This window comes from Balaenoptera ricei, chromosome X (assembly GCF_028023285.1).
Source record: "Balaenoptera ricei isolate mBalRic1 chromosome X, mBalRic1.hap2, whole genome shotgun sequence".
Classification (NCBI taxonomy): domain Eukaryota; kingdom Metazoa; phylum Chordata; class Mammalia; order Artiodactyla; family Balaenopteridae; genus Balaenoptera; species Balaenoptera ricei.
Window position 1 is genome coordinate 6,238,742 of NC_082660.1, and position 26,320 is coordinate 6,265,061.

Here is a 26,320-nt window from a genome sequence, read left to right on the forward strand (position 1 = left end):
GCTGTCTGTTCATATGACTCTAATCATCTTCATGCCAACCGCCACGCCCTTGAACTGGGAGGGACAGGAAAGCAGGAGCTGCTATCTCCTCCCCTTACTGATTTACTCACCGAGCTAACGGGCCAGAATTAAAAACACTGGAGGAGACAGATCTGCAACATTTGTTCCCACTGAGTGTAAAAGAAGAATGATCATAGTTAGCACAATAATTTGGATCTTCCAGTTGATGTAGGGTTGTTCTGTACAATTCTTTTCCTTTTGGCTATGGATTCAAAAATGTGATTTTTTTTTGGGGGGGGTGGGTATTTTGAGGTCCATGGAAACAAATCGGGAATCAAAGAAAGTTCCTCTCTGCACTGGAGCTTTCTAGACTGGTCCCTGAGCTTGCAGTGTTCCAGATGACATTATGAATATTATATTAGATTGTGTACACGGAGAACTAGGCAGTGCTGTACCAAGTTAGCTCCCAACAGCTACTCAACAGGACTGGACTCATGGATGTATCTTTTCTTTTCCCACTGCTACATGTTTCCTGTTTAACATTTCCAAATTCTTCTGTTATTCTGATCATAACGTTACAAGAGCCAAAGACAGAGAGCTAGCTGGCTCGGTTTCTCCTACGGCGTGACCATCCACAAGTCTCCAACATGCCTCCACCAGGCCCAGCACTGAAATCTGCAAGGAGGGAACTGGGCCCCCTTGGAATTTATAACAAAGAAATAGTCTTCAGTCCTTGAACTTAAATGAAGATCATCTTACAAATACGTGGATTTGGTACAGTAATCTTATAGAGGCGTTCTACTTAACTGATCTATTGTTCAGCTCTACTGAAGGCAAATTTTGATGTTCTCTATCAATTATCTTGGATAATCCTCTTGCATTAGGTTGAAAAATATTAATGGTCTGAATATAAATTAGAGAACATATGGTATCTGTACACAAGGTCTCTCCCCATGTCTTTAATCATTGCTTAATGAGAATTTACCATTGAATGGAATAAGGACAAAAATGCTCATAGGTGATAGAAAATGATGTGTGAACATTAGTACTCTAGATATAAAGAAAATGTGTAAATTGGTCCCCTGATCACCAGTTGGAAATCCTGTGAGCAAAAGATCATTTGGGTGCAGGAAAAGAAACTTCTGACCTTTAAGCGTGTCATATTTCTTGTGCCATTACAAGTTAATCACTCATAGACTTGTCAGGAGGGATGTGAACATTTTAGCAAAGGTGCGGGTTACCCAAATCACAAGGAATGTCATGCCCCTCAACTTCACAGAAATGAAAACACGCGTGACAACAACAGATGCATCTACTAAAAGCTGCATTTCTTGTTTATACAACTGCATCCAGTCTGTTAAGGCAAATTATGAATTATAAAACTATGTAACTACAATTCCTTTATAAAACTATTCATATGGATAATTTCACACAAATAACCATTTCGCCAGGTCACTGGCTCAAGTTTAAAATTTGGAGAAAACATAGTTACTATGCGATTAATTTTTACTTGTTTTTTTTGTTTTTTTCTGCCCTGTCCATATACAAAAATAAGAGCGGAATAGTCTTCAAAGATCATGTATTTTTCTAGAGTAGTCAGTGCCTAAAGGATGTCATTCTGCATCCAAAGACGGGCTCAAAAAAAGCAAAGAGGTGAAGGAAAATGCCCTTGGGTGCACTGCATTAAGGGGAAACTCCTCCATATTTTAATTAACATTCTACACAATATTAATAAATTCTTATAAATCTCTCCTACATCCCATCTCTTAGCCCAAAACTAAAATGTGTTTTTAGTGCCTCACCTGGGCAACACACTAAGCTCATCTTTCTTGTGGCAAATGGTAAAAACAAAATGAAATACTAACAATAGTAACTAACTGTTCTTGGATGCTTCTAAAAAAGATACTATTATCTTCATTTTGTTTGGTGTAAAATGCAAGGTACTGCACAATAATTTGCGCAGCAATCATGGAATGATGAACACAAACACATCAAATTCAGTAACATATACTAATACGTTAGAAATCATATAAATATGAGGCCTCAGATATGGAGAAAACTCTGCATTTGGTGTCTGGTTCAATTCACCAGAACTGCACATGTGCCCAATCCCAATACACAGCCTTGGCAAAGAGCCAGGGCCTGGGGGCTCTCTCCTGGCTCCAGCCAACACACAGGCGTGCAACCTTCAGTGTGGACCCCTCAAATGAGTTCTCCACCATCATCACCACCATCCCCGCCACCCTCACCAGTGGTAGGTCATCGCTAACAGCTGCCGAGGGTCTCCCACCCCGTCACCTCTACCAGCTGCTTCCCTAGCTCACCCCATGTACTCCTCCCCAGGCCCTACAGCCAGGATTATTTCCATTTCACAAATGAGCAGACAGAAGCTCGGGGAGGTTGTAATTTATCCAAAATCACAAACAAGTAAGAGTGTGCGCCAATGTTTATCCAAGGGCTGCCCCGTATCTCAGGGTAAAATTAGAAGATGGCTAAGCCAGTGGCTTTCAACTTGCTTCCCTACTAGGATCACCTGGGGGCTTCTAGCACTCCAGAAATATCCAGGACTAGAGCAGAGGGGGAAAATGCGCACTGGTGCACAAACACACACACTTATATACCTGTATATATGTAAATCATATATATATATATATAAAAATTAAAAGGTCGGCTATAGTCCAGGAATACTGATAAGAATGAACAACACTGAGACACAGCTTGCACTACTGAACTTTGAGGATAAAAATGTAATTTTTCAGGCATCCAGGTAGAAAAGGCAAGTTGATTATGATGGAGAAAATAAGGTTTCTCCCAGGTTAATTTGTCTCTATAAAATTTAATGTGTGACGGCAATACAGCAATGGCTATATAATACTAAAGAATATATATATATATATATAAAATCAGCTAAGTTGTTATTCAAATAAACATGTGACAGCAATATTCTCAAAGACATAAAGACTCAGAGAATATAACACTCATGAGCCCTTCTTGCAAAACTATGCAACGGTAAAATTCAGCTGTTCCACAAGTTCACAGAAATAAAGAGTAGATGAGCTAGCACAGCACCCCCTGAAAAAAATAAAAAGCATATACTTATATATTGTGTGAGAAAAAAAGTTTGTGCAAACCCATTTGGACATCAGGTATGACAGTAGGCAGAGCCAGTCATGAATAATCTCAAAGAAAATGGTATCTTTTAAAAGACACTGAGACATGATCAAATTTAGAAAGCCAAAAATAAAGAAATTAGCATAAAAGAATTACTAATCGTTTTGTCATCCACATAAATATAAAACTAAAATTGAAAAAAGTAGGAATTGCAGTTTAAAAAGATAATTTGATATAATAAAATTAAAAGAATATGTCTTAAAAAACCGGTAGGTCAGAAGGAATGGAGCAAGAAATCCTGAACTTAATTTTAGGACATCCGCATTCAGGGCTATGATGCACTGCGGCAAAAGGATGCAGAGCCAAATTAGCCAAAGAGAAAAGGCCTATGGGGAGGAGTCCAGAGGAAACCAGCTGCAAACTGTCCCAGTGGAGTCACACAGGATGCACTAAATGCCTCCAGCCACGAGTTGTAACAACACGTGTGCAATGCTGTCAGCCAGAGAAGTCCAGGGGAGACTTGAAGCCCAGAGCTTTTCTGGGGGGCTGGTCACCTAGGCACCTCCTGCGTAGCATGTACCAAAACCCAGACTCCCAGAAGGAAACAGGTGTCGATACTTTAGGAACAGTGATATTGGTCTGTAGTTTTCTTTTTGTGTGACATCTTTGTCTGGTTTTGGTATCAGGGTGATGGTGGCCTCGTAGAATGAGTTTGGGAGTGTTCCTCCCTCTGCTATATTTTGGAAGAGTTTGACAAGGATAGGTGTTAGCTCTTCTCTAAATGTTTGATAGAATTCGCCTGTGAAGCCATCTGGTCCTGGACTTTTGTTTGTTGAAGATTTTTAATTACAGTTTCAATTTCAGTGCTTGTGATTCGCCTGTTTATATTTTCTATTTCTTCCTGGTTCAGTCTCGAGAGGTTGTGCTTTTCTAAGAATCTGTCCATTTTTTCCAGGTTTTCCATTTTATTGGCATATAGTTGCTTGTAGTAATTTCTCATGATCTTTTGTATTTCTGCAGTGTCAGTTGTTCCTTCTCCTTTTTCATTTCTAATTCTACTGATTTGAGTCTTCTCCCTTTTTTTCTTGATACAGACCAATATCACTGATGAACACGGATGCAAAAATCCTCAACAAAATACTAGTAAACAGAATCCAACAACACATTAAAAGGATCATACACATAATCAAGTGGGCTTCATCCCAGGAATGCAAGGATTCTTCAATATACGCAAATCAACCAATGTGATACACCATACTAACAAACTGAAGGAGAAAAACCATACCATCATCTCAATAGGTGCAGAAAAAGCTTTAGACAAAATTCAACACCCATTTATGACAAAAACTCTCCAGAAAGTAGGCATAGAGGGAATTTACCTCAACATAATAAAGGCCATATATGACAAACCCACAGCCAACATCATTCTCAATGGTGAAAAACTGAAACCATTTCCACTAAGATCAGGAACAAGACAAGTTTGCTCACTCTCACCACTATTATTCAACATAGTTTTGGAAGTTTTGGCCACAGCAATCAGAGAAGGAAAAGAAATAAAAGGAATCCAAATCAGAAAAGAAGAAGTAAAACTGTCACCGTTTGCAGATGACATGATACTATACATAGAGAATCCTAAAGATGCTACCAGAAAACTACTAGAGCAATCAATGAATTTGGTAAAGTAGCAGGATATAAAATTAATGCACAGAAATCTCTTGCATTCCTATATACTAATGATGAAAAATCTGAAAGAGAAATTAAGGAAACACTGCCATTTACCATTACAGAAAAAAGAATAAAATACCTAGGAATAAACCTACCTAAGGAGACAAAAGACCTGTATGCAGAAAACTATAAGACACTGCTGAAAGAAATTAAACATGATACAAACAGATGGAGAGATATACCATGTTCTTGGATTAGGAGAATCAACATTATGAAAATGACTATACTACCCAATGCAATCTACAGATTCAATGCAATCCCTATCAAACTACCAATGGCATTTTTCACAGAACTAGAACAAAAAATTTCACAATTTGTATGGAAACACAAAAGACCTCGAATAGCCAAAGCAATCTTGAGAAAGAAAGACAGAGCTGGAGGAATCAGGCTCCCTGACTTCAGACTATACTACAAAGCTACAGTAATCAAGACAGTACAGTACTGGCACAAAAACAGAAGTATAGATCAATGCAACAGGATAGAAAGCCAAGAGATAAACCCACACACTTATGGTCACCTTATCTTTGATAAAGGAGGCAAGAATATATAATGGAGAAAAGACAGCCACTTCAATAAGTGGTGCTGGGAAAACTGGGCAACTACATGTAAAAGAATGAAATTAGAACACTCCCTAACACCATAAACAAAAATAAACTCTAAATGGATTAAAGACCTAAATGTAAGGCCAGACACTATACAACTCTTAGAGGAAAACATAGGCAGAACACTCTCTGACATAAATCACAGCAAGATCCTTTTTGACCCACCTCCTAGAGTAATGGAAATAAAAACAAAAATAAACAAATGGGACCTAATGAAACTTAAAAGCTTTTACACAGCAAAGGAAACCATAAACAAGACGAAAAGACAACCCTCAGGATGGGAGAAAATATTTGCAAATGAAGCAACTGACAAAGGGTTAATCTCCAAAATATACAGGCAGCTCATGCAGCTCAATATCAAAAAAACCAAAACAACCCAATCCAAAAATGGGCAGAAGATCTAAATGGACATTTCTCCAAAGCAGATATACAGATTGCCAACAAACACATGAAAGGATGCTCAACATCATTAAACATTAGAGAAATGCAAATCAAAACTACAATGAGATATCATCTCACACCGGTCAGAATGGCCATCATCAAAAAATCTACAAACAAAAATGCTGGAGAGGGTGTGGAGAAAAAGGAACCCTCTTACACTGTTTGTGGGAATGTAAATTGATACAGCCACTATGGAGAACAGTATGGAGGTTCCTTAAAAAACTAAAAATAGAACTACCATATGACCCAGCAATCCCACTACTGGGCATATACCCTGAGAAAACCATAATTCAAAAAGAGTCATGTACCACAATGTTCATTGCAGCTCTATCTACAATAGCCAGGACATGGAAGCAACCTAAGTGTCCATCGACAGATGAATGGATAAAGAAGATGTGGCACATATATACAATGGAATATTACTCAGCCATTAAAGGAAATGAAATTGAGTTATTTGTAGTGAGGTGGGTGGACCTAGAGTCTGTCATACAGAGTGAAGTAAGTCAGAAAGAGAAAAACAAATACCGTATGCTAACACATACATATGGAATCTAAAAAAAAAAAAAAAAAAAAGGTTCTGAAGAACCTAGGTGCAGGACAGGAATAAAGATGCAGATGTAGAGAATGGACTTGAGGACTCGGGGAGGAGGAAGGGTAAGCTGGGACAAAGAGAGAGAGTGGCATGGACATATATACACTACCCAATGTCAAATAGATAGCTAGTGGGAAGCAGCCGCATAGCACAGGGAGATTAGCTCGGTGCTCTGTGACCACCTAAAGGGGTGGGATAAGGAGGGTGGGAGGGAGATGCAAGAGGGAGGAGATATGGGGATATATGTATATGTATAGCTGATTCACTTTGTTATGCAGCAGAAACTAACACACCATTGTAAAGCAATTATATTCCAATAAGGATGTTAAAAAATAAATAAATAAATAAAATACAGGGAGGAAAAAAAAATAGTTTAGATCAGTGAGCCCCTCTTCTCAGTTAGGGATTGGTGGGAAAACCTCCCCCTGCCCAAGTCTAAGTTTCCAGAAGCCAGCCGAGGGCCAACCTTTTAAGCAGGAATTTCTAAGGACAGGTTTGCTATGATAACTTCTCTGCACAGGTGACCATGGCTATTTCCAGATGGCAGACTTTGTAGTAAAGGTTAAGTTTTAGTCTCCTGTGCAGTTTGTTATATAAATGTTTCAATGGGCATATATAATTTCTCTAAAAAATAAAGACATTATACTGTTTAAAAAACAACCCGAACTGCCAGTTGTATCTTTCAAAGAAGGCATCTAAATGCTAAGTATGCATGAAATAGGAAAAAGCATTCTCAATTCAAATGTTTCTAATTTATGCTTGGAAATGAAATTATAATTTGCTTGGAAACTCAGTTACACATCCTAATTTATTAAATGTGATTACAGTTAATTTGGTTCCCAGGCAAACTGTAGACCTTGGCCGTGAATACTGTAAAATGAGGAGAAAATCAGAAACATGTATCTGAAGATAGTCACTTTCCTATGAGTACACGCCCCTTTTGCTAAATTACAGTCATCTTTACGTATGTTTATCTCAGCTTCCTCTTCCTTGGCTTTTCTCTTTATTTTGAAGGCAAATGTGACACAGTGTACGAGGGTATCAACCGTCAGAGTCTCCACTGGGAGCATCTCTCCAGAATCGTGCTGGAAGATCTTTGGAAGATCGCCAGGCACAAAAATAATTCCAAAAATGCAAAATTTTCTAGAGAATCAGGGACAGTTAGGACACTTGATAAACCACCATTTCCTTCTCTCCCCTTCGTCCTGAATTTTGTTACTAGGAGCTACCAGGCATGTCTATGAATAATTAGCCCACTGAAGTCTTTATATACTGACTCAGAAGCCAAACTGGCATTCTAGGTACTAGGGATCCACTGATGAACAGAAGAAAAGCATGACAGTTATGCCCCACTGTGTTCACAGTTTATGTCTCTACTAACAAACAGGTGACATCATTACGCAGTTTCATTTGTATTAAAATAGAGGTGGACACAGGAGGTAATGCAGGTACACACACGTGAGGTCAAAAGAGGACTAGACAAGGAGAAAGCTTTTAAGATAAGCTGTCAACACTTAGCGTGAGTTAAATGGGTAAGCGTGGTGTGGAAGGGCAGAGGACTATCCTAGAAGGAAAGAATGACAAACACGAGGGCAGAAGCAAATACAGGGTACTCCATTCACGGCACGGCAAATACATCAGTAAGGCAGGAGCTGCAGGCTGTGGTGACAACATTAGTGCTGCAAGTCTTGGTTTCTTCAGATGTAGAAGGGGAATAACGATAATACTTATTGTGTACTATTACCCTAAGCACTGAAGTATATTAAACACTTGGCACAGGTTCTGCCACATAATCATGCTGAAATTACTGCTAGGCCCGAAAAGAAGTATTAGAGTTTTAAAACATCATTCTAGAAATTCTACAAAAAAAAAACAAAAACAAAAAAACAATGAGAAACACAAGAGGTTAATTATAGATTGCCAAAAATCCTCATATGAAAATTTTCTTTTGAGGAGGAATAAACATATTTACTCTGATTTGTAGTTTTAAGTTTCTAACATGTTTCCATCTCAGAGAATTTTGCAAATACTGTCCCATCCAAGTTACAAGCAAAATCATACTTCAGAAAAGAGATACACTTTCACAGTCTTAGAAATTATAAAAGGTCTGTACCCCCAATTCCAATGTCATCGCGGGGAGGGGGGCATTCCCCGCACAAACACCAAGCAATTCTCAGACCCCCGCTGGGTGTTTACACAACTCAACTCAATTCTGACACTATCTCCCTGGAGACAGCATCAGACCCCACAAGTCACAGGCTCAGTCCTACAGGACGACATCCCCCTACTGCCTCTGCACAGGCCAGTTCCAAGTTCAGGTTGTTGCCTGTGCTTCTGACCAAAGGGCTACAGATTGGAGGTTCCAACAAGCCCCACTCAGGTTCAATTAGTTTGCTAGAGCGCCTCAGAGAAATCAGAGAAACATTTTACTTACTGTATTACCAGTTTCTTACAAAAGGACGTAAGGCGGGAACAGCCAAATGGAAGCCATGCATAGGGCACGGTATGGGGAAAGGACACAAGATACTTTTCCCAAATCTCCACATGTTCACCAGCCAGGAAGTTCTCTGAAGCCAGTCCCCTGGGGGTTTGATGGAGGCCTCATTACTTGGGCATGACTGATTAGCTCATGAGCCGCTGAGGACTGAAGTCAATCTCCAGCTCTTCCCTCCTTCCCTTAAGCCAGAGGGTGGGAGGAAAGTTCCAACCCCTAATTACAGGGTTGTTCCACTGGCAACCAGGCCCCTGTGAGCAGGTGCTTTGCAAAGGTCACCTCATTAAAGTAACAAAAGACACCTTGTGAGAGCTCTCACCACTTAGGACATTCCCAAGGACCTCTGTGCCAAGAAGGGGGTTGAAGACCAAATGCATATATTTCTTCTTATAAATCACAGGATCCCAGAAATCTTCCTTGAAATTTCTCTTCCTTTGTTTATACACTACTATATGGATAGCATACTCTTAGACTGATTGTACCATCGCAAAGTGAACTAGAAATTAATGTGGATAGAATGTTATTTCCTCATTATAATGTGCAAGGGAAATTACAAATACCATAGGTTAGCAAAAGGGTTCTCAACAGAAGTGACTTTTGCCCCACAGAGAGTATTATAAGGCAAGGCCTGGAGACATTTTTTGGTCCTTACAACCGGGAGGCGAGTGCTCCTGGCATCTAGTGAGTGGGTAGAGCCCAGGAATGCTGCTAAAGATGCACAGGACAGCCTCACGGCAGAGAAGTATTTAACCAAAAATGTCAATAGTGTCGGAGTTCAAAGACTCTGGATTAGAGCAGTATATTGATTAATTAGCCAGAAAAGCACAAATGTGAAAGGGAGGTAAGTTTCCATCACTCTCTGGAGAAGTCCAGAATCCTCTGTAGGAGACAGACAGTGAAACAACAAAACCTCGATGTCATAAGCACTGTGACAGACATGTACAAATCCAGTGAGAACAGCTGGTATCACACATTCAAAAACCATCTCGACAGTGTCCAGCAGTGCGTCATATGACAGGGACAAAGAGAATGAAGTCACAGCTTCTGCTCCCACTCGGCCTGCCTTTCAGGAGCGGGAAAATGTAAATAACCATATCAGCTAATAAACACAGGAGAGACACTAGCTCACACGAAGGTCAAAGAAGGCGCTCAGAAGATGTGACAGCTGTCTTAAATGAAGAAAGGCAGGAGTGAAGAGGACCGTTTGAATGTCAGCGTTTCTTCAGCCATAAAGAATCAATTGTGCAAAACCAGAGTAGTCAGAGCACAGTCTGGAGAGCTTCAATTCGTTTGGTTTATTGGCAAAAACCCTCTACATATGCCTGTTGAGGAATGTGGGAACTGACCTTCTGGAAACAACCACAAAACTGGACAGAATATAGGTAACAGCAGACAGTGGTCAACAGCTAGCACAGGGCTAGATGCCGTGAGAGCACACAGGTGAGGTGAGCCTGGGGATGGTCAATAATGCATGGCTGGGGGTGGGTTCAAGTCCACAGTGCAAGGAGGGGTGGCCCAAAGGCAGTCCTGCAGCTTTTCTGAGTCGAGGAGAAAGAGAGCAAAGTTTGAGGAGCCTGAAACGAGTAGGTCTCGTGGGCAAAAAATCAGGAAGGATGGAACTAGGCAAAGAGAAACCCAGAGAGCTGTGAGGGACCCCTCAAGTTTTGGGCTGAATACTGCTTTCTTTTAACATTCTTTTTTTTTTTTTTAATCTTCTTTTCCATTATGGTTTATCCCAGGACACTGAATATAGTCCCCTGTGGTCTACAGTAGGACCTTGTTGTTTATCCATTCTACATGGAAAAGCTTTCATCTGCTAACCCCAAACTCCCACTCCACCCCTCTCCCAACCCCCTCCCCCTTGGCAACCACAAGTCTGTTCTCTACGTCCATTAAGTCTGTTTCTTGAACATGCATGAGGTGAAAGCACACGAGACCGGGGAAGGAACACACAGAAAGCACTAGAGCAAGCAATTCCTGGACTTCTAAGGAGGTTAATACCTCACATTCTAACCGTCAGAGCAGAAAAGATACGTAATACACAGGGCATCGGACAGAGTCCTCAGAGAAATATCACTATAGTAATGGGGACAGATTAGCCCTAAAGGCTGCTCTGAATCTGCCCTAAGAAAGTTTAAAAGCAAGTCTCTACAAAAGCAAACTGATCTCAAGTAACTACATGCCAGAACAATCGAATGCTTTTTACAAAATACAGCAAAATTCAGAACACGAAAATCTGACATCCAATCAAAAAGCATCAGGCATGCTGGACTTCCCAGGTGGTGCAGTGGTTACGAATCTGCCTGCCAATGCAGGGGACACGGGTTCGATCCCTGGTCCGGGAAGATCCCACATGCCACGGAGCAGCTAAGCCCGTGAGCCACAACTACTGAAACCGCATGCCACAATTACTAAAGCCCACGTGCCTAGAGCCCATGGTCCGCAACAAGAGCAGCCACTGCAATGAGAAGCCCGCGCACAGCAACGAAGAGTAGCCCCCGCTTGCCACAACTAGAGAAAGCCGGTGCACAGCAATGAAGACCCAATGCAACCAAAAATTAATTATTTTTAAAAAAGTACTTTCTTTTAAAAAAAAAAAATCATCAGGCATGCAAAGAAGCAGGAAACTATGACATACAACCAAAAGGGAAATAGAGAATCTAAAGAAACAGAGCCAGAAACGACACAGGTGATGTAATTAGCAGAAAAGGACATTTATCGATAAAAGGACATTATAAATATGCCCTATATGCCCAGGAATGTAGAAGAAAACATGGACACAGAGAGGAGAGGAAGAGAAGATGCAGGAAAGACCTGCATGGAACTTCCAGACGTAAAAATGAAGAAACAGAAACATGCCAGAGAGGATTTAAAACGTGTCAGACACTGTAGAAGAAAAGATCACTTGATGGGAACTTGAAGACACAATGATAAAAACTATCAAAATGAAGCAGACAGTGGGGAAAAAAATGAGCAAAAAACATGATCAGAGACTGACTGACCCAGGAGACCATATAAAGTCTGTCATGTATAATTAGGGCCCCAGAAGATAGGACACAGAGGATGGGGCAGAAAAAAAATTGGCCCATATGTTTAAAATGTGATTAAAATTATAAGCCCACAATTAGAAGAAACTTAGTGACCCCAAACAGAAGACACACAAAGGCCACCCCATCAAGGTATACCATAATCATATTAAAACTAGACATAGAAAGAAACACTTAAAAGCAGACAGAGAAATAAAAAGATTCTTTATAAACAGTTGAAAAAAAACGAATGTTGGAGATTTTTCAGAAAATATACAAGACAAAAGAAAATGAAAAGATTTTTAAACAACTAATTTTTAAAAAATTGCTAACTGGAAATTCTGTACCCAGTGAAATACCTTTCGTTTGGGGACAGAGACAAACCGACAATTATAATTCTGCGTTTTGAATGATAAAAGTGTGAGGGATTGATTTATTTATGTATGTATGGCTGCGTTGGGTCTTTGTTGCTGTGCGCGGGCTTTCTCTAGTTGCGGTGAGCAGGGGCTACTCTCCATTGCGGTGCACGGGCTTCTCATTGCCGTGGCTTCTCTTGTTGCAGAGCATGGGCTCTAGGCACGTGGACTCAGTAGTTGTGGCACATGGGCTCAGTAGTTGTGGCATGTGGACTCAGTAGTTGTGGCACGTGGGCTCAGTAGTTGTGGCTCACGGGCTTAGTTGCTCCATGGCATGTGGGATCTTCCTAAGCACTGCACCACCAGGGAAGCCCTTCCACTTCTAAAAACCATTTGCATCTGTTGATTTTCAATCATTATCAGCCATTGCACACTTTCTCTCTACAGAATACCACAGAAGAAATCACAAGACTTCATCAGCAGGCGCCTCAAAGTGAGAGCTTCTAGGGAACCCCACCATCAAAGAAGGGGCACCCACACACTTGCCAGCCCTTCACCCAGCAGCATCAGCACTGCTGGGGAAACGGAGACGCTCGTGCCGAGAGCCCGTACCTGCTGAGACAGAATCTGCACTTTAGCAAGACTCCAGGTGAAGTGTGTGAAGGACCAAGTCTGGAAAGCGCTGCTCTGGACCCGGGAAGCTGCAGCTGGCATCTGCAGAAGCTGAGTCTCTCCATCTCTGCACTGAAACTTGATTCAAGCCTAGTTTCTGACCCCAGAAATCTGGGCTTTTCCCCCAACGAATCTCCCACTTCACACTTGCGATGACAGTCAGTTGCCCTTGGCTTATAACTGTATACAAGTCTTCCCAAGGTAAAAACACAAAACCCATTTCCCCAAAATCAAAGCCCCTGACCCAGCCACTTGTCTCTCCTCTTTCCCACCCAGGTGGTCTTAGGAAGGAACTTAAACTTGTGGACAGAGTTGTGTGCCATCTGGTGTACATTTCCTCCTGTACATTTACTATTCAAGTGGGACCTTTTAAGGCTGTCTTCTACTGGCCCGTCATAGAATTCCAAAGTGGAGACCTGGCCCTCCGCCTTCATAATAAAAAGAGCTACTATTTATCCAATGTCTGTTATGTTCAGACACTGTTTAAGTGCTTTACATGCATCTTTGATTTTTTACTTAAATTAGATGCTTTTGTAATTTCTATGATATTCCCCTAACTCCTTGTGTAGCTACCTGGCTAGTCCCTCTTTTCAGACAGGATAGGTCTTTAAATCATTCCAAATAGCCTCCAGTCTCAGCCTCTTATACATTTTCAAAACTCATCAGTTCTCCTCAATAGAGTCTCATGGTATACTTCCCAGCAACACATAAAAATTCAATGAAAATTGAGCCTCACTGTTTAAAAAAATGAAAAGAAAAAAAAGGCTGCATTCCATGGAGAACACGTTCCACCCAGTGAATAATTTACTGAACGACCATAAAACGTCATTCAATATTCTTGATATCCTCATTTTCCAGGACTGTGAAACTTGATCTAATAAGGACAGCTTCCTTTATAAGATGATGGTAAAGGAGATCTCATAACGATTATAAAAATCTTCAACATTCCTTGAAACGTTTCGATTCCATTACTCCCACCCTCACTAAGTGGAAAAGAAAACTTGGACCAAACCTGCCCCTTGACCAAGGATCACAATCCAGACTATATCACTAACATTTTTCTTTACTATAAAAATATAAAAGGTAAATGTTTATCATTTGTAAAAAATAAAAGTTTATTCATTACAGTGATAAAAGCTAACGCTTCTGGGAAATGTGCTATGTGCACCAGCACCCCAGGTTCCATCACTCTCAGCTAATCACCCCACTTCACGGAGAAAAGTGAAGCGTTGAGAAGGACACTTCCACGAATCCCCTTTCACACCCGCCTATACACTGGAAGGTGGCCCGTGTGCTCTCATTCGCTACCTCGTCCTGTGACAAGGAGGCACGGTCCTTTGCTCCCACGTCAAACCTTCCTCACGTGGTGCAGTGGACGCCACTGCCGCTTCAGGTCACGTGCTTCTGCAGTTCTCCCCTCTCCTCCAGCATCAAACACCCTCTCTCTTCAGGATAGTTCCCATCCGCTTAGACTATGGGATGATTTCTTCACCCCAAACGTAATGCAATGTGGGGTTACCCTGCTCACCCCTTCCCCCACAACCTTCCACAGCAATCCGTGCTCTCTGAAATGTTCTTATACCCCCTCCTCTCTCCGTCTCTCCCTACCACTCCTCCGGAACACATCAATCAGGCTTTCTCTGCAGACACCCGCTAACTCTGCTCTTGTTAAGGTCGACCGTGACCTGTGCATCACGGTATCCAGCGACCAATCTTCAGACCTCCACAGTCTTGCAGATGCAGCTGATCACCTCTTCCTTCTTGAAAAGCTGTTGCTATGTGTCCTTTAGAACTCCACGCTCGCGTGGACCTTCTCCCATCTTAACAGCCCCCCTTAGTCCACCTGCTGGCTCTTCCTTGGCTCCCATCCTTCTTACACTGGTGTGATTCAGGGCATAACCCATGAAGCTCTTGTCCTTCTACCACTTCATCCAGCTTCATGACTTTAAATACCATCTATCAACCATGACATTTGTATGTCCAGCCTGATCTCTCAACTCCAGACTCATGTATCTATGCCCATGACACATCTCGAGTGGAGGTCTAATTTACATCTCAGACATAGCATGCTCAACACCAAGACTCTGGCCATCCTTTCTCCCCCCCCACCCCCCCAAAACCTGTGCCTCTCACATACCCCACATGTCGGTACCTGCTCAAGGTCATGCCAGCTCCCTCCTCCCGCTGTTCATGACAAAGACCCCACCATTATCATCGCTTCATTTCCCCGATTCGTCCCATGCAACCTGTCATCAGATTGTGTCAGCTCTACCTTCAGAATATGTGCTGCCCACCTCCACCACTGCCACCCTGGATTAACCCACCAACATCTCTCTTCTGCTCAAGCACTCATACTGTACAAGTAAGAAGAACCTGTGCTTCTTACCCACCAGTCATACACCTCAAGAGCCATCCTGGTGCCCCCCCCAAATATGAACAACTCCCCTAAAGGGAGGACTCAGGAGCCATACTATAATATAACTTTCTTAGGGAAAATATTCCAACGTAGCAAATCTTTTTAATAAAAATTGAGTCCACCTTGTATATTAGACCTTAATTTAATGGACTCAGAACGATTCACTAATTGACTTTTCAAAAGACTAGAGGTGATTGCATCATGACTCCCATGGTGTGGCACCCAAAGCCAGCTTTATTTTATTACGCTCTGGTATATCCCCAACCCCCAAGAAAGAAAAGACATGACTACGTTCAAAAAGCAGCACCAAGATCCATCTCCACTCGTCCCTTCACAAGGATATTCTAATCAGGTCAGCTGTTGTTCTGGTACACTAAAGCAAAAGACTGCTCACTTGTGTTAAACTCTACGTGCTGGTCCTTCCCCCGGCAGGCAAACATCTGGGGCAGATTACATCCTTTTCCTGTTTAGCTCTCATCAGCTTCTTGCAGTACCTTTAGCTCTTGTAGAGACATTCCCAGACAGGTGATGGCTCTGCCTGAGCTCCTGAAGCGATGCATTTACTTAATACCCTAGATTGGAAGACATAACACTGGGTTGTGGAGCAGGGGACGGAGGACAGGTTTTGACAGCAAGAAGAGGAGTGTGATCCATCTGAACACCTTACTTTCGAGGTGTCTTTCCAGTCACGTTGGAACATCCCACGGCCAAAGAGACCCTGAAGTAGTAAGGAGCCTTGTTCTTCCTTCAATTCCTTGATGTACCTTTAATTAACTATGATTTTGCATAATCAAAACTTCCTTCTCATTTGAGGGTAAGCCTGTTCACACACAAATGGCTGGACCAAGAATTTTACATAAGAGATAGGCTCATTCATGGAGCAGGGGTAGACAGAGGTGTCTGGGATGGAGGACAGTGCGAAAGAAACGTAACTAGAAGGCACGACCCCTCGATTTTAGATCTTATTCCTCTGCCTCTGAACATGTCATCTCGGGCCAATACAACCATTTTCTCCTTGTGTGCTGGTTTCACTGTCCATAAAGTTCGCCTAGTAAAATTCAGACCTCACTTCTAAGAATTGCTATGAAATCAAATGGAATAACATGGGAAAATATCTTGAAAATCAAAAAGCACAAAGAGGGCTTCCCTGGTGGCGCAGTGGTTGAGAATCCGCCTGCCAATGCAGGGGACACGGGTTCGAGCCCTGGTCTGGGAAGATCCCACATGCCGCGGAGCAACTGGGCCCGTGAGCCACAACTACTGAGCCTGCGCGTCTGGAGCCTGTGCTCCACAACAAGAGAGGCCGCGATAGTGAGAGGTGCGGCGCGCGCACCGCGATGAAGAGTGGCCCCCGCTCGCCGCAACTAGAGAAAGCCCTCGCACAGAAATGAAGACCCAACACAGCCATAAATAAATAAATTAATTAATTAATTTTTAAATAAAGGTATGGTTAAAGATCTAATTACAATGCAATTGACAAAGAAACTTGGTTTCATCAAATCAAGTTCTTTAAAAAAAAAAAAAAAAAGCACAAAGAAATGAATCAATAATGCTATCTGTGGCAGAGTGAAAACCTCTTTTTTATTCCTAATTTCATCCTGACCAGTACTGGATCGATGAGAATCCAGGCTGATCGAATGACAAGTTCAATATCAACAATGGATGCTTCCCTCACTGACTGACCCCTGACGCAGGTGAGGTCTCAGCTTTCCATGACCCCTAGTGCACATTTCATACGGCCAAGGTTGACATCTCAGCTGACATCCTACTAGGGTGGGGATATTATGAAGTCAAAAACATCAGAATTAAAGATGGGAGGTGTTTCATCAGCAAGAAGGCCATTCATAAATGACGATGTATCACGTGTCATCAAAACTAAGACAACAGGGGCCTTCCCTGATGGCACAGTGGTTAAGACTCCACCTGCCAATGCAGGGGACACAGGTTCGAGCCCTGGTCCAGGAAGATTCCACATGCCGCGGAGCAACCAAGCCCATGCGCCACAACTACTGAGCCTGCGCTCTAGAGCCTGTGAGCCACAATTACTGAAGCCCGTGTGCCTAGAGCCTGTGTTCCACAACAAGAGAAGCCACCGCAATGAGAAGTCCGCACACTGCAACGAAGAGTAGCCCCCGCTCGCCGCAACTAGAGAAAGCCCGTGCACAGCACCGAAGACCCAACACAGCCAAAAATAAATAAATAAATAAATTTATCTTTTAAAAAAAGAAAGAAACTAAGACAACAACAGCTATAACACACATGACTATTTTATATACCGTTAACAAGGAAAAAGGACATGTTCATTTATATAATTCAAGATTCCATCAGTTGTAAGAAAAGTACATTTAAACACGGGAAAACATGCATTTTATGACTAGTACAAAAATTATAATAATTTATCATGTTTCTTAAGATTTTATAAAAGTAAGAGGACGGGGCTAATGGTTAGTTAATAAACTAAAGCAATGAAGCACAATCTATTTATGTCTCTATCGTGGAAAATAACACGTTTCATAAAAGGACACATGAGAAATCATCCCTTATGATTCAGAGAAGGAGTCTTGAAAGATTCCTGTTCTAATATACTTAACTATGTCATTAAAAAAAAATAACATTGTTAACTCTGCCATCAGCCTGAAAAAGTAGCAAAAGTAGAACTGTATAGATAATCATATGAGAAGTTAAAGAGATCAATACATGAGGAGGCCATGAATGAATTCTAGGTATGTTATTATTAACATGCCCCCAAAAATCTTTTCCACATAGCACAACTTTATGACTAAAATTACCAAGAAAATACTTTATGTTTAGAAATTGGTGCTGGTAATACAGACTAAGAAATCATGACAGTCTGAATGGTTAGGTAGGTTGTGTGATATCATTATGACTGTGGTTCTCCTTCTTAGAGCAGGAGTTGGAACACGCTTTCTATAAAGGGCCAGACTTGCTGTGAAGTTTCCACTTTGTGGACCATATGATATATCACAACTACCCAACTCTGCTGTTGTAACACAAAAGCAGCCATACATGATATATTAAAAAAAAAACTGGTTTGGCCAATTTCCAATAAAACTTTACTTACAAAAACAAGAGGCAGACCAGTTTTGCTCTGTGGGGCGTGGTTTGCAAGCTCATGCCTTAGAAGATAAAGCTCAGACCATCTTGCAAATATACACATTGGGCCAAGTATATCTAATAGTCTAGTTGTTTCTGTTGGAGAAGAATAAAACATGGAGTCCTTCTGGGTCCCAGCTCTTACAAAGGGAAAGCTTAGGTTCCTAACAATATGGAACTTGTATGCATTCTTAATACATAATGTGATAACCAGGGGGATGGACGGGTCTGTCTCAATGAATGACTAGCCTTAAGAATACTGAAACAGGGACGAGTCCTTTCAGGATTCAGTCTGTTTAAGCATAATAGTCAGACATTTACTGCAAAATGAAACAGAAGCAAAAAAACGCAGAGAGAGAGATAAGAACAATCAAAGCAACTAAAATTGAACATTAAGGCTGTGAGTTATTGGACCAGTGGGCTGAGGTCTCTCCACAAAGTTCCTCACATTAACTGGCCTCTGTTTTCCCCACCTTTCAAGTTTCAATTAACCTTTCTGCCAAAGCAGATCACAATTTGTACACACGAGTCCCATTTTAATAAACCGATGTGGTTCAGAAATCCTCACAGTTATTTCAGAGAGAACAGCAATTACAGAAGCCCACTATCACATCCGGAATTTCAGGGAGAAAGGTTTCAATTATATCTCCCTTCTCAGGGTTCAGATGTAAAACTATCAACACAGAGTCAGTGATATTAAGGGATAATGTGTTTACCAAGCAAACAGCAGGGCACATCTTGTTCCTCTAGATTCTACAGCAGCATATTTTTGTTCCTATATATGTACAGTTTGTGTACAGAATAGAATACAAAATAAAGTAGGAGTGCACTTTATAGAATGTAGGAGACACAGGGATGGCCTTACTCCCCTTGTCTTTGCATAGATTCATCAGTTTTGTTTATTGCTTGTTTGTTTCCATTTCTGATCAATCTTCTCTGTTCTATGTCTCAAGGAACCTGAATCCCTCCACAGCCTAGAATGAGCCCAACCGAGTCATGACCTGCGCTGGTGTAATCACCTCCGTGTGTGTGTGTGTGTGTGTGTGTGTGTGTGTGTGTGTGTGTGTGTGTGTGTGTGTGTGTGTGTGTGTGTGTGTGTGTGTGTGTCTGCTTCTAACCAATAGAATATGGCCAAGGTGAAGCACTGTCACGCCTGAGATTATGTTGTGTTATATAAAATTCCGTCTCAGCAGACTGGAAATCAGGATTCTGGCCTTAAAGAAGTACATAGCTGTTTTGTGACCTGCCAATGAAGGGGGCCACATGGGGAGGGACCACAGGCAACTTCTAGGAGCTAAGAGTGCACTCCAGCCAAGAGTCATCAAGGAAACAGGACCGCAGTCCTACAACTGCAAGGAAATGAATTCTGCCGACAATTGCAATGAGCTTAGAAGCAGATTCTCCTACAGTCGAGCCCCCGGATGAGAATGCAGCCCAGCCAACACCTTGATTACAGACTTGACAGACCCTGGGCAGAGAATGCAGTTAAGCTGTGCCCAAACTCCTGACCCAAAGAAACTGTGTGTTGTGTTCAGCCACTAAGTTTGGGGGTAATTTTTTATGCAGGAAGAGGTAAGTAATTTAAAGAAACATTAATGTGAATGCCAGGTAAGCATGTTTCCTGGAAAAGCTTGGATTGGATCCCTAAAGAAGCCTGAAGATATTCTGGAAAACCTGAAGTATAATATGTCAGCGCCCTTGAGGGAGGGCAGAAGCCATGATTTATACTCCTCTGCATCATCTCCAACATCCAGAAAAAGATACAAAAAGACATACGAGAGTTCTTCTATTTGATTTGACACTAAATCATTCGCTTAGCTGTGTGTGTCCGTAGCAGAGCAATTGGCTACGTAACTTCAAATATCTGCCAGTCCTATGTATTATTTGAAGCATTTTAAAGTCACTACTACAAAATGCTTCCAAAGACTTCACTGATGGTAAAATCCTCAGCCCCCAGGTACTTCTGGCAACAGATGTCATTATGTAAGAGTTTGCAAATCACCCATATTCCAGCCAGTCACAAAATGCTGAGTAGAAACTTCTGGAGCAAAATAAAACTCAGATTAGGAAGATCATGTATTGATTACATTAGCAGTTGAGAAACACTTCCATTCTAGCTTTCCAAAACAACAGTAAACACTTTTCTAAAATAACCCTATAACACAGTGAGCCCCTGTAACTGTCCAAGGGGAATCCAGCCACAGCAGCACATGGACATGGGGAGAGGGGGTCAGAGATGGACTTGGGAACCAGTCTTGCCACCTGCAGTGGGTGAGCCCTATGACTTGATAATTTCCAGCTTCCCAGGCCTCCACGCTTCCACACACAGCTCTGTGGACTTACAGTGTGCCCTGCTTATCTCCATGCTTATCGGGAAGGTCAGACGGTACCAGGACTGAGGATGTATTTCACGCACCTTAAAACTGATGGAGCTGGGGCTTCCTTGGTGGCTCAGTGGTTAAGAATCTGCCTGCCAATGCAGGGGACACAGGTTCAAGCCCTGGTCCGGGAGGATCCCACATGCTGCGGAGCAACTAAGCCCATGTGCCACAACTACTGAGCCCACGAGCCACAACTACTGAAGCCCACAAGCCACAACTACTGAAGCCCACGTGCCTAGAGCTCGTGCTCTGCAACAAGAGAAGCCACCGCAATGAGAAGCCCGCGCACCGCAACGAAGAGTAGCCCCCACTCGCTGCAACTAGAGAAAGCCCTCGCGCAGCAGTGAAGACCCAGCGCGGCCAAAAATAAATAAATTAATTAAAAACAAACAAACAAACAAAAAACTGATGGAGCTGTTATGACCCCAGGTCCACAGGCATGTTTGCAGAACGGAATCTGTGTGCCCTCCAAGGTGAAACGCAGGCAACAGGACCACCTTGGCAGCTCCCGCACGGGGGAAGGGCCAGACCACCGTGTCTGTTTGGAGAAGCTCGGAAGTGCCCTATCGGCCCCCAGTTCCACTCAAAGAAGCCCTGCGGCGCCGTTTCCCTCTGATGCCGCACGGGCAGGTCTTCCGGCGTCCCCTCGCCACCACCCTCCACGGTGTTTCTTTGGTTCCCACAGTGGACTCTTCCAACTCTTGTGCTCACGGCCCCTGTGGGATTTCCGCCTGCTCTTCCTCTGAGCGGCCCCCATGCCGTCAGCCGTCAACCTTCACAGCAGGTCCCTGGGTCCCTGGTTTGCCCTGGAAGAGACCGGGCAGCAAAGCAGCCCTCCCCCGCTTCAGCACAGCAGATGACTCTAGACCGTGGTTGTCTGGGACAGCAACGCCCTATCATCTACCTGAGAGCGCGGGGAAAGTAAGGTGCCCTCCAAATGGGAAAACGTGGGCAAGCCTCAGCCCAGAGTATGGGCAGCCCAGGGGGTGAAGAGTCAGCTGAAAATCTCGGAGAAACCCCACCACTAATAAAATCGTGGCTTCCTCCAAAAGGCATGAGAATCAGCATGCCGAGAATCACCCACAGGAGAGCCATAATGTGAGGTGGGAGGATGGCAACAGCTTGTACCTTTCTTCAATGGTGATTAAAAAAAAAGTTTTACTGTCTGATTAACTAATAACGGAAGCAGTGGGTGGCTAGGTTTTAAGAAGTCTCGAGAATTTTTTTAATGTGAATTTACACACACATGTGTGCACACACACACACACACACACACACCTGAAGGAGAGTGAACTTCCCCAGCCACAGAAGAACATGATGCCCTCCCATGCCAAGGACCCACTGGCACGTGGTCAGCCTGCAACTGTGTCCCGAGTGTCCATGGCTGTGTACCGGGCCTCTTACCTCACAGAAGCTCTGGCACTGCTGCTTCCGCAGGTCCCAGGACACCTTGCAGGGCTCCAGGCACTGGGAGAGATGAACAGTGAAAACCAATCAGTAAACACGGGAAAGAAACAAAGCCCAAAAGGAAAGAGCCCACTTGTGTGCACCCCTGGCTTTTCAGGGCCAACTTTCCCTAGTGACTTCGGGAAACACAATGAATGAGCAGCTCATCTGAACTGTGTGTATCACAGGAATCTGAGCAAGAGCGTCACGACCGAGCAGGGACAGAAAGACATACGTTTCCACACAATCGAGAAAGGAGAGCCGCACGGTCTGGAGGCGACACGGAGGAGAAGCAGTTATATCCCCTGTCAGGCACAGCAGTGTGGATATTTACTTTTATTCAGTAAAAAATATTTTCTAAAGGTTGTGGTTACAGATGGATTCTTTTCTCATCAGCTTTAACAATAACCTGCTTTTAAATGGACAACATAGGGCTATTTTTTGAATATTCTTCTGTAAGTGACTGAAGTATTGCATTAAATATATGTATATGTGTGTATATATATATGTTTATATATATCACACCCATTACTGTTAACTTATGTGTTTATCTCAGTGACTCCAGCAGCATTCACATGTATCCAGTTTAATTACTCTATTAAAATGGATTGAATAAACCTGAATATGAGACTCTGCCATAAGAGTTTCAGAATAAAGTTTGAATACATATATATAATTTACACATATGATTTAATAAATCAAAGATAAGAGCCAGGATCCACTGTTCAGTAACAATTGTAATAATAAATATATTATTGAATGAACAAAGTATATATACATGTAAATGTAGGTTTTATATATATACTACTATATATAATATATAATTATAACACTTAAAATATAGTACTATATATACTATCTATATAATATATTGTAATAAGAGATAACAGCCAAGCCTCGTGATTGAAATTAAAATCTTACATTCATATGAATGGATATTTGATTCTCAAAATTATATTTTAATGCAAATTTTAATTAGTACAAATTAATCATCTCGTATAGTTAAATGACAGTTATCTAAATATTGGCATACCCTGGCTCCCATAAGCTCACGATTATTCTATCTATCTGACTTCCATTATTGATAAATTTTCCAGTTGATATCAAAATTCTCAGTGAAATTTCAGACATATATAATGTAGAATTCAGAACATACACCTGTACTATATTTTCACTTTACTTTCTAGTAACCTCCCTGTTTTAAAATACAGTTTAAAGATGAACTGGAAGACTCTATGTGAAATTTACTTTGCAAAGATCCATTGCTGTTTTTTTCAATCAAAAATGCATATATGAAAACAAACTACTGACTGTATCAACTGTCAGTCTGTCACAGCACTGCTCTCAAAGTGTGATAAAGGACCAATAATATAAGCATCACCTTAGAGTTCATGGGAAATGCACTAGGTGTACAGAGTCAGATCTCTGGGATTGGGAGCCAAGAATCTCTTTCAGCAAGTTCCCCTGAAAATCTTGGTGCTTACACTAAACTTTAAAAAGAACTGCCTTATTGTGGTAAACATTTCCCAATATATATGTGTATCAAATCATCACACTGTACACTTTAAACTTACACAATGTTATATATGTCACTTATATCTCAATAAAGCTGGGGGAAAAAAAAAAACTGCTGTAGAATTTGATGAAAACAGAGTCTGGGGCTTCCCTGGTGGCGCAGTGGTTGAGAATCTGCCTGCCAATGCAGGGGACACGGGTTCGAGCCCTGGTCTGGGAAGATCCCACATGCCACGGAGCAACTAGGCCCGTGAGCCACAACTACTGAGCCTGCGTGTCTGGAGCTTGTGCTCCGCAACAAGAGAGGCCACGATAGTGAAAGGCCCGCGCACAGCGATGAAGAGTGGCCCCCGCTTGCCGCAACTAGAGAAAGCCCTCACACAGAAATGAAGACCCAACACAGCCGAAAATAAATAAATAAATAAATAAATAATAAAAAAAAAATAAAGGAATTCCTTTAAAAAAAAAAAAAAAAACAGAGTCTGTAATGGCTCTTTCTTGGTTCATGTAAGTATCATTTAAGAATCAGTCTACTTCTTGTGAGACTATTCTAGATTTGATATCCTTTAATGTTGCATATGAACAATTCATTTTTAGTTATTTTAAATAAAAAAACTTGAGCTCGTCAATGATGCTTTTCCAAGATCTATATAAGCGTGTCCCAAGTCTATTAGTGTTCACCTCTTCCAAGCATGTTTTAAAATAGATGTACAATTTTTCACCAATATAACAATTCTAAAAGAATACCATTTTTCTAATAGCAATGAAATAGTTTAAAACTTGTCTACCTTACATATTTCATGAGCTCCCTAAAGAGTGAGTTTTGTTTCCTAAAGGTACATCCAATGCCTTAGCCACAGAGCTATCCTAATTTGTTGCAAGACATTGGCTCCTAGCCAAAAAACTTTACTGGTCATTTAATAAATATGCTTAGACCTAACTCCTTCTCAAGACTACTTGAAATGAATAACTGGCACTCTTTCAAATACCTTGCAGTTTTTTTCATTTGAAGAAGTGGCCTACAACGGAGCAGGACCGCACCACAAGACGTGGGGATTTTTCACGGACAGAGGCTCAGCTACTGACAAGTTAAGTCTCTGTCATTTCACTCGGGAAACATCCAACAAGCATTTATTCCATATAAAAACTGTTCAGTGCAATGTGGCTAAAAATGTCTCTGAATAATTATGTAATTCTTGCTTTCTGTCATTACTGAAAATGTAAATTATGAAAACAAGATATTACATGTGTACAGTTGCATTTTCACAACTAGAGACATGCATGAGTGCATTAAAAGTCAGTCCTTTGTGATGTCCATGATTCCAAATAACCATATTCCTGACAACTTGTGGAATAAATGCCTTATAAAAACTAGATATCATTTACAAAAGTGGGCATATTTCTGAAATGCTAACAACAGCAATACGTAATGCGCTTGTCTTCTTGTTAACCCAGAATCTCCATCTGTTAAGTCTAGCATTGGTATATGCAATTCATTTAAAGTTCTATTTTAATTGCATGCTTGCCTCATTTCCAGTCACCACTAATCAGTAGCACCTAAAGATACATCTCAAAATGCTACTAATGACAGCCAACATTTTCTTTTAGTAATCCTCTGTGAAAACTACCTGACAAGAACAGCCTAGATGTAAACATTTGAGTAAATCTTTGCAGGATAAATTTTCCAAAGCTCTACTTATTTATGGTGCTACTGGCCAGGTAAAATGATTTCAACAAAAGCTGAAAAGGAAAAAAATGACAGCCTTTTCTCTCATACTTTGAACAAGAAGAAAACACTTTCTATTTCTCCAAGTAATAATAATAAAAAAGTACTGCCAAAAAAAGGTAGTCGCAAAACTCTCTTCCCTGTGTGAAGGGAGTAGAAGAGAAATAATACTACAAGCAAACAACTGCAACTCTAAGGGCCATGATCACATACTGCGTCAAACTACAAAAACAAACAAACAAACAAACAAAAACAGTACTCAAAGTAAGTATTTTAGCAAGTGGTTTAGGCTTTCAAGTTTTAGGCTGATCAACTGTTTGAAATCATTTCCTCCTAGGCTACTGCTTCAAGCCCAATGAAGAGAAACTTCACATTTCAGAGAAACTTAAAAAAAAAAAAGGTTGAGCAAGCTAATCACATTGATCATCATTTGGAATGTAGCTATCAATTTTTTTTTTTACTTAATCTAGAAAGATACATTCACAATATCACTTGCTCAGATGATAATTGTATATTAAATTTATATTTTTTAAATGTACAGTAATAGTGATTGGTTCAAGATGGTGGAGTAAAAGGACGAGTGCTCCCTCCCTCTTGTGAGAGCAACAGAATCACAACTAACTGCTGAATAATCATCGACAGGAAGACACTGGAACTCACCAAAAAAGATACCCCACATCCAAAGACAAAGGAGAAGCCGCAG

The 26,320-nt window shown here is 41.5% G+C and overlaps 1 protein-coding gene across 1 annotated transcript in view; it reads right to left on the reverse strand.

Annotated features, from left to right (window-relative positions):
- The window catches only part of ANOS1 (anosmin 1), a 190,004-nt gene that overhangs the window by 55,137 nt on the left and 108,547 nt on the right, over positions 1-26,320 (reverse strand). The window contains exon 3 of the mRNA XM_059909897.1: positions 22,335-22,397. Within this exon, the coding sequence (XP_059765880.1) occupies positions 22,335-22,397 (63 nt within the window). The remainder of the gene's footprint in view (positions 1-22,334; positions 22,398-26,320) is intronic.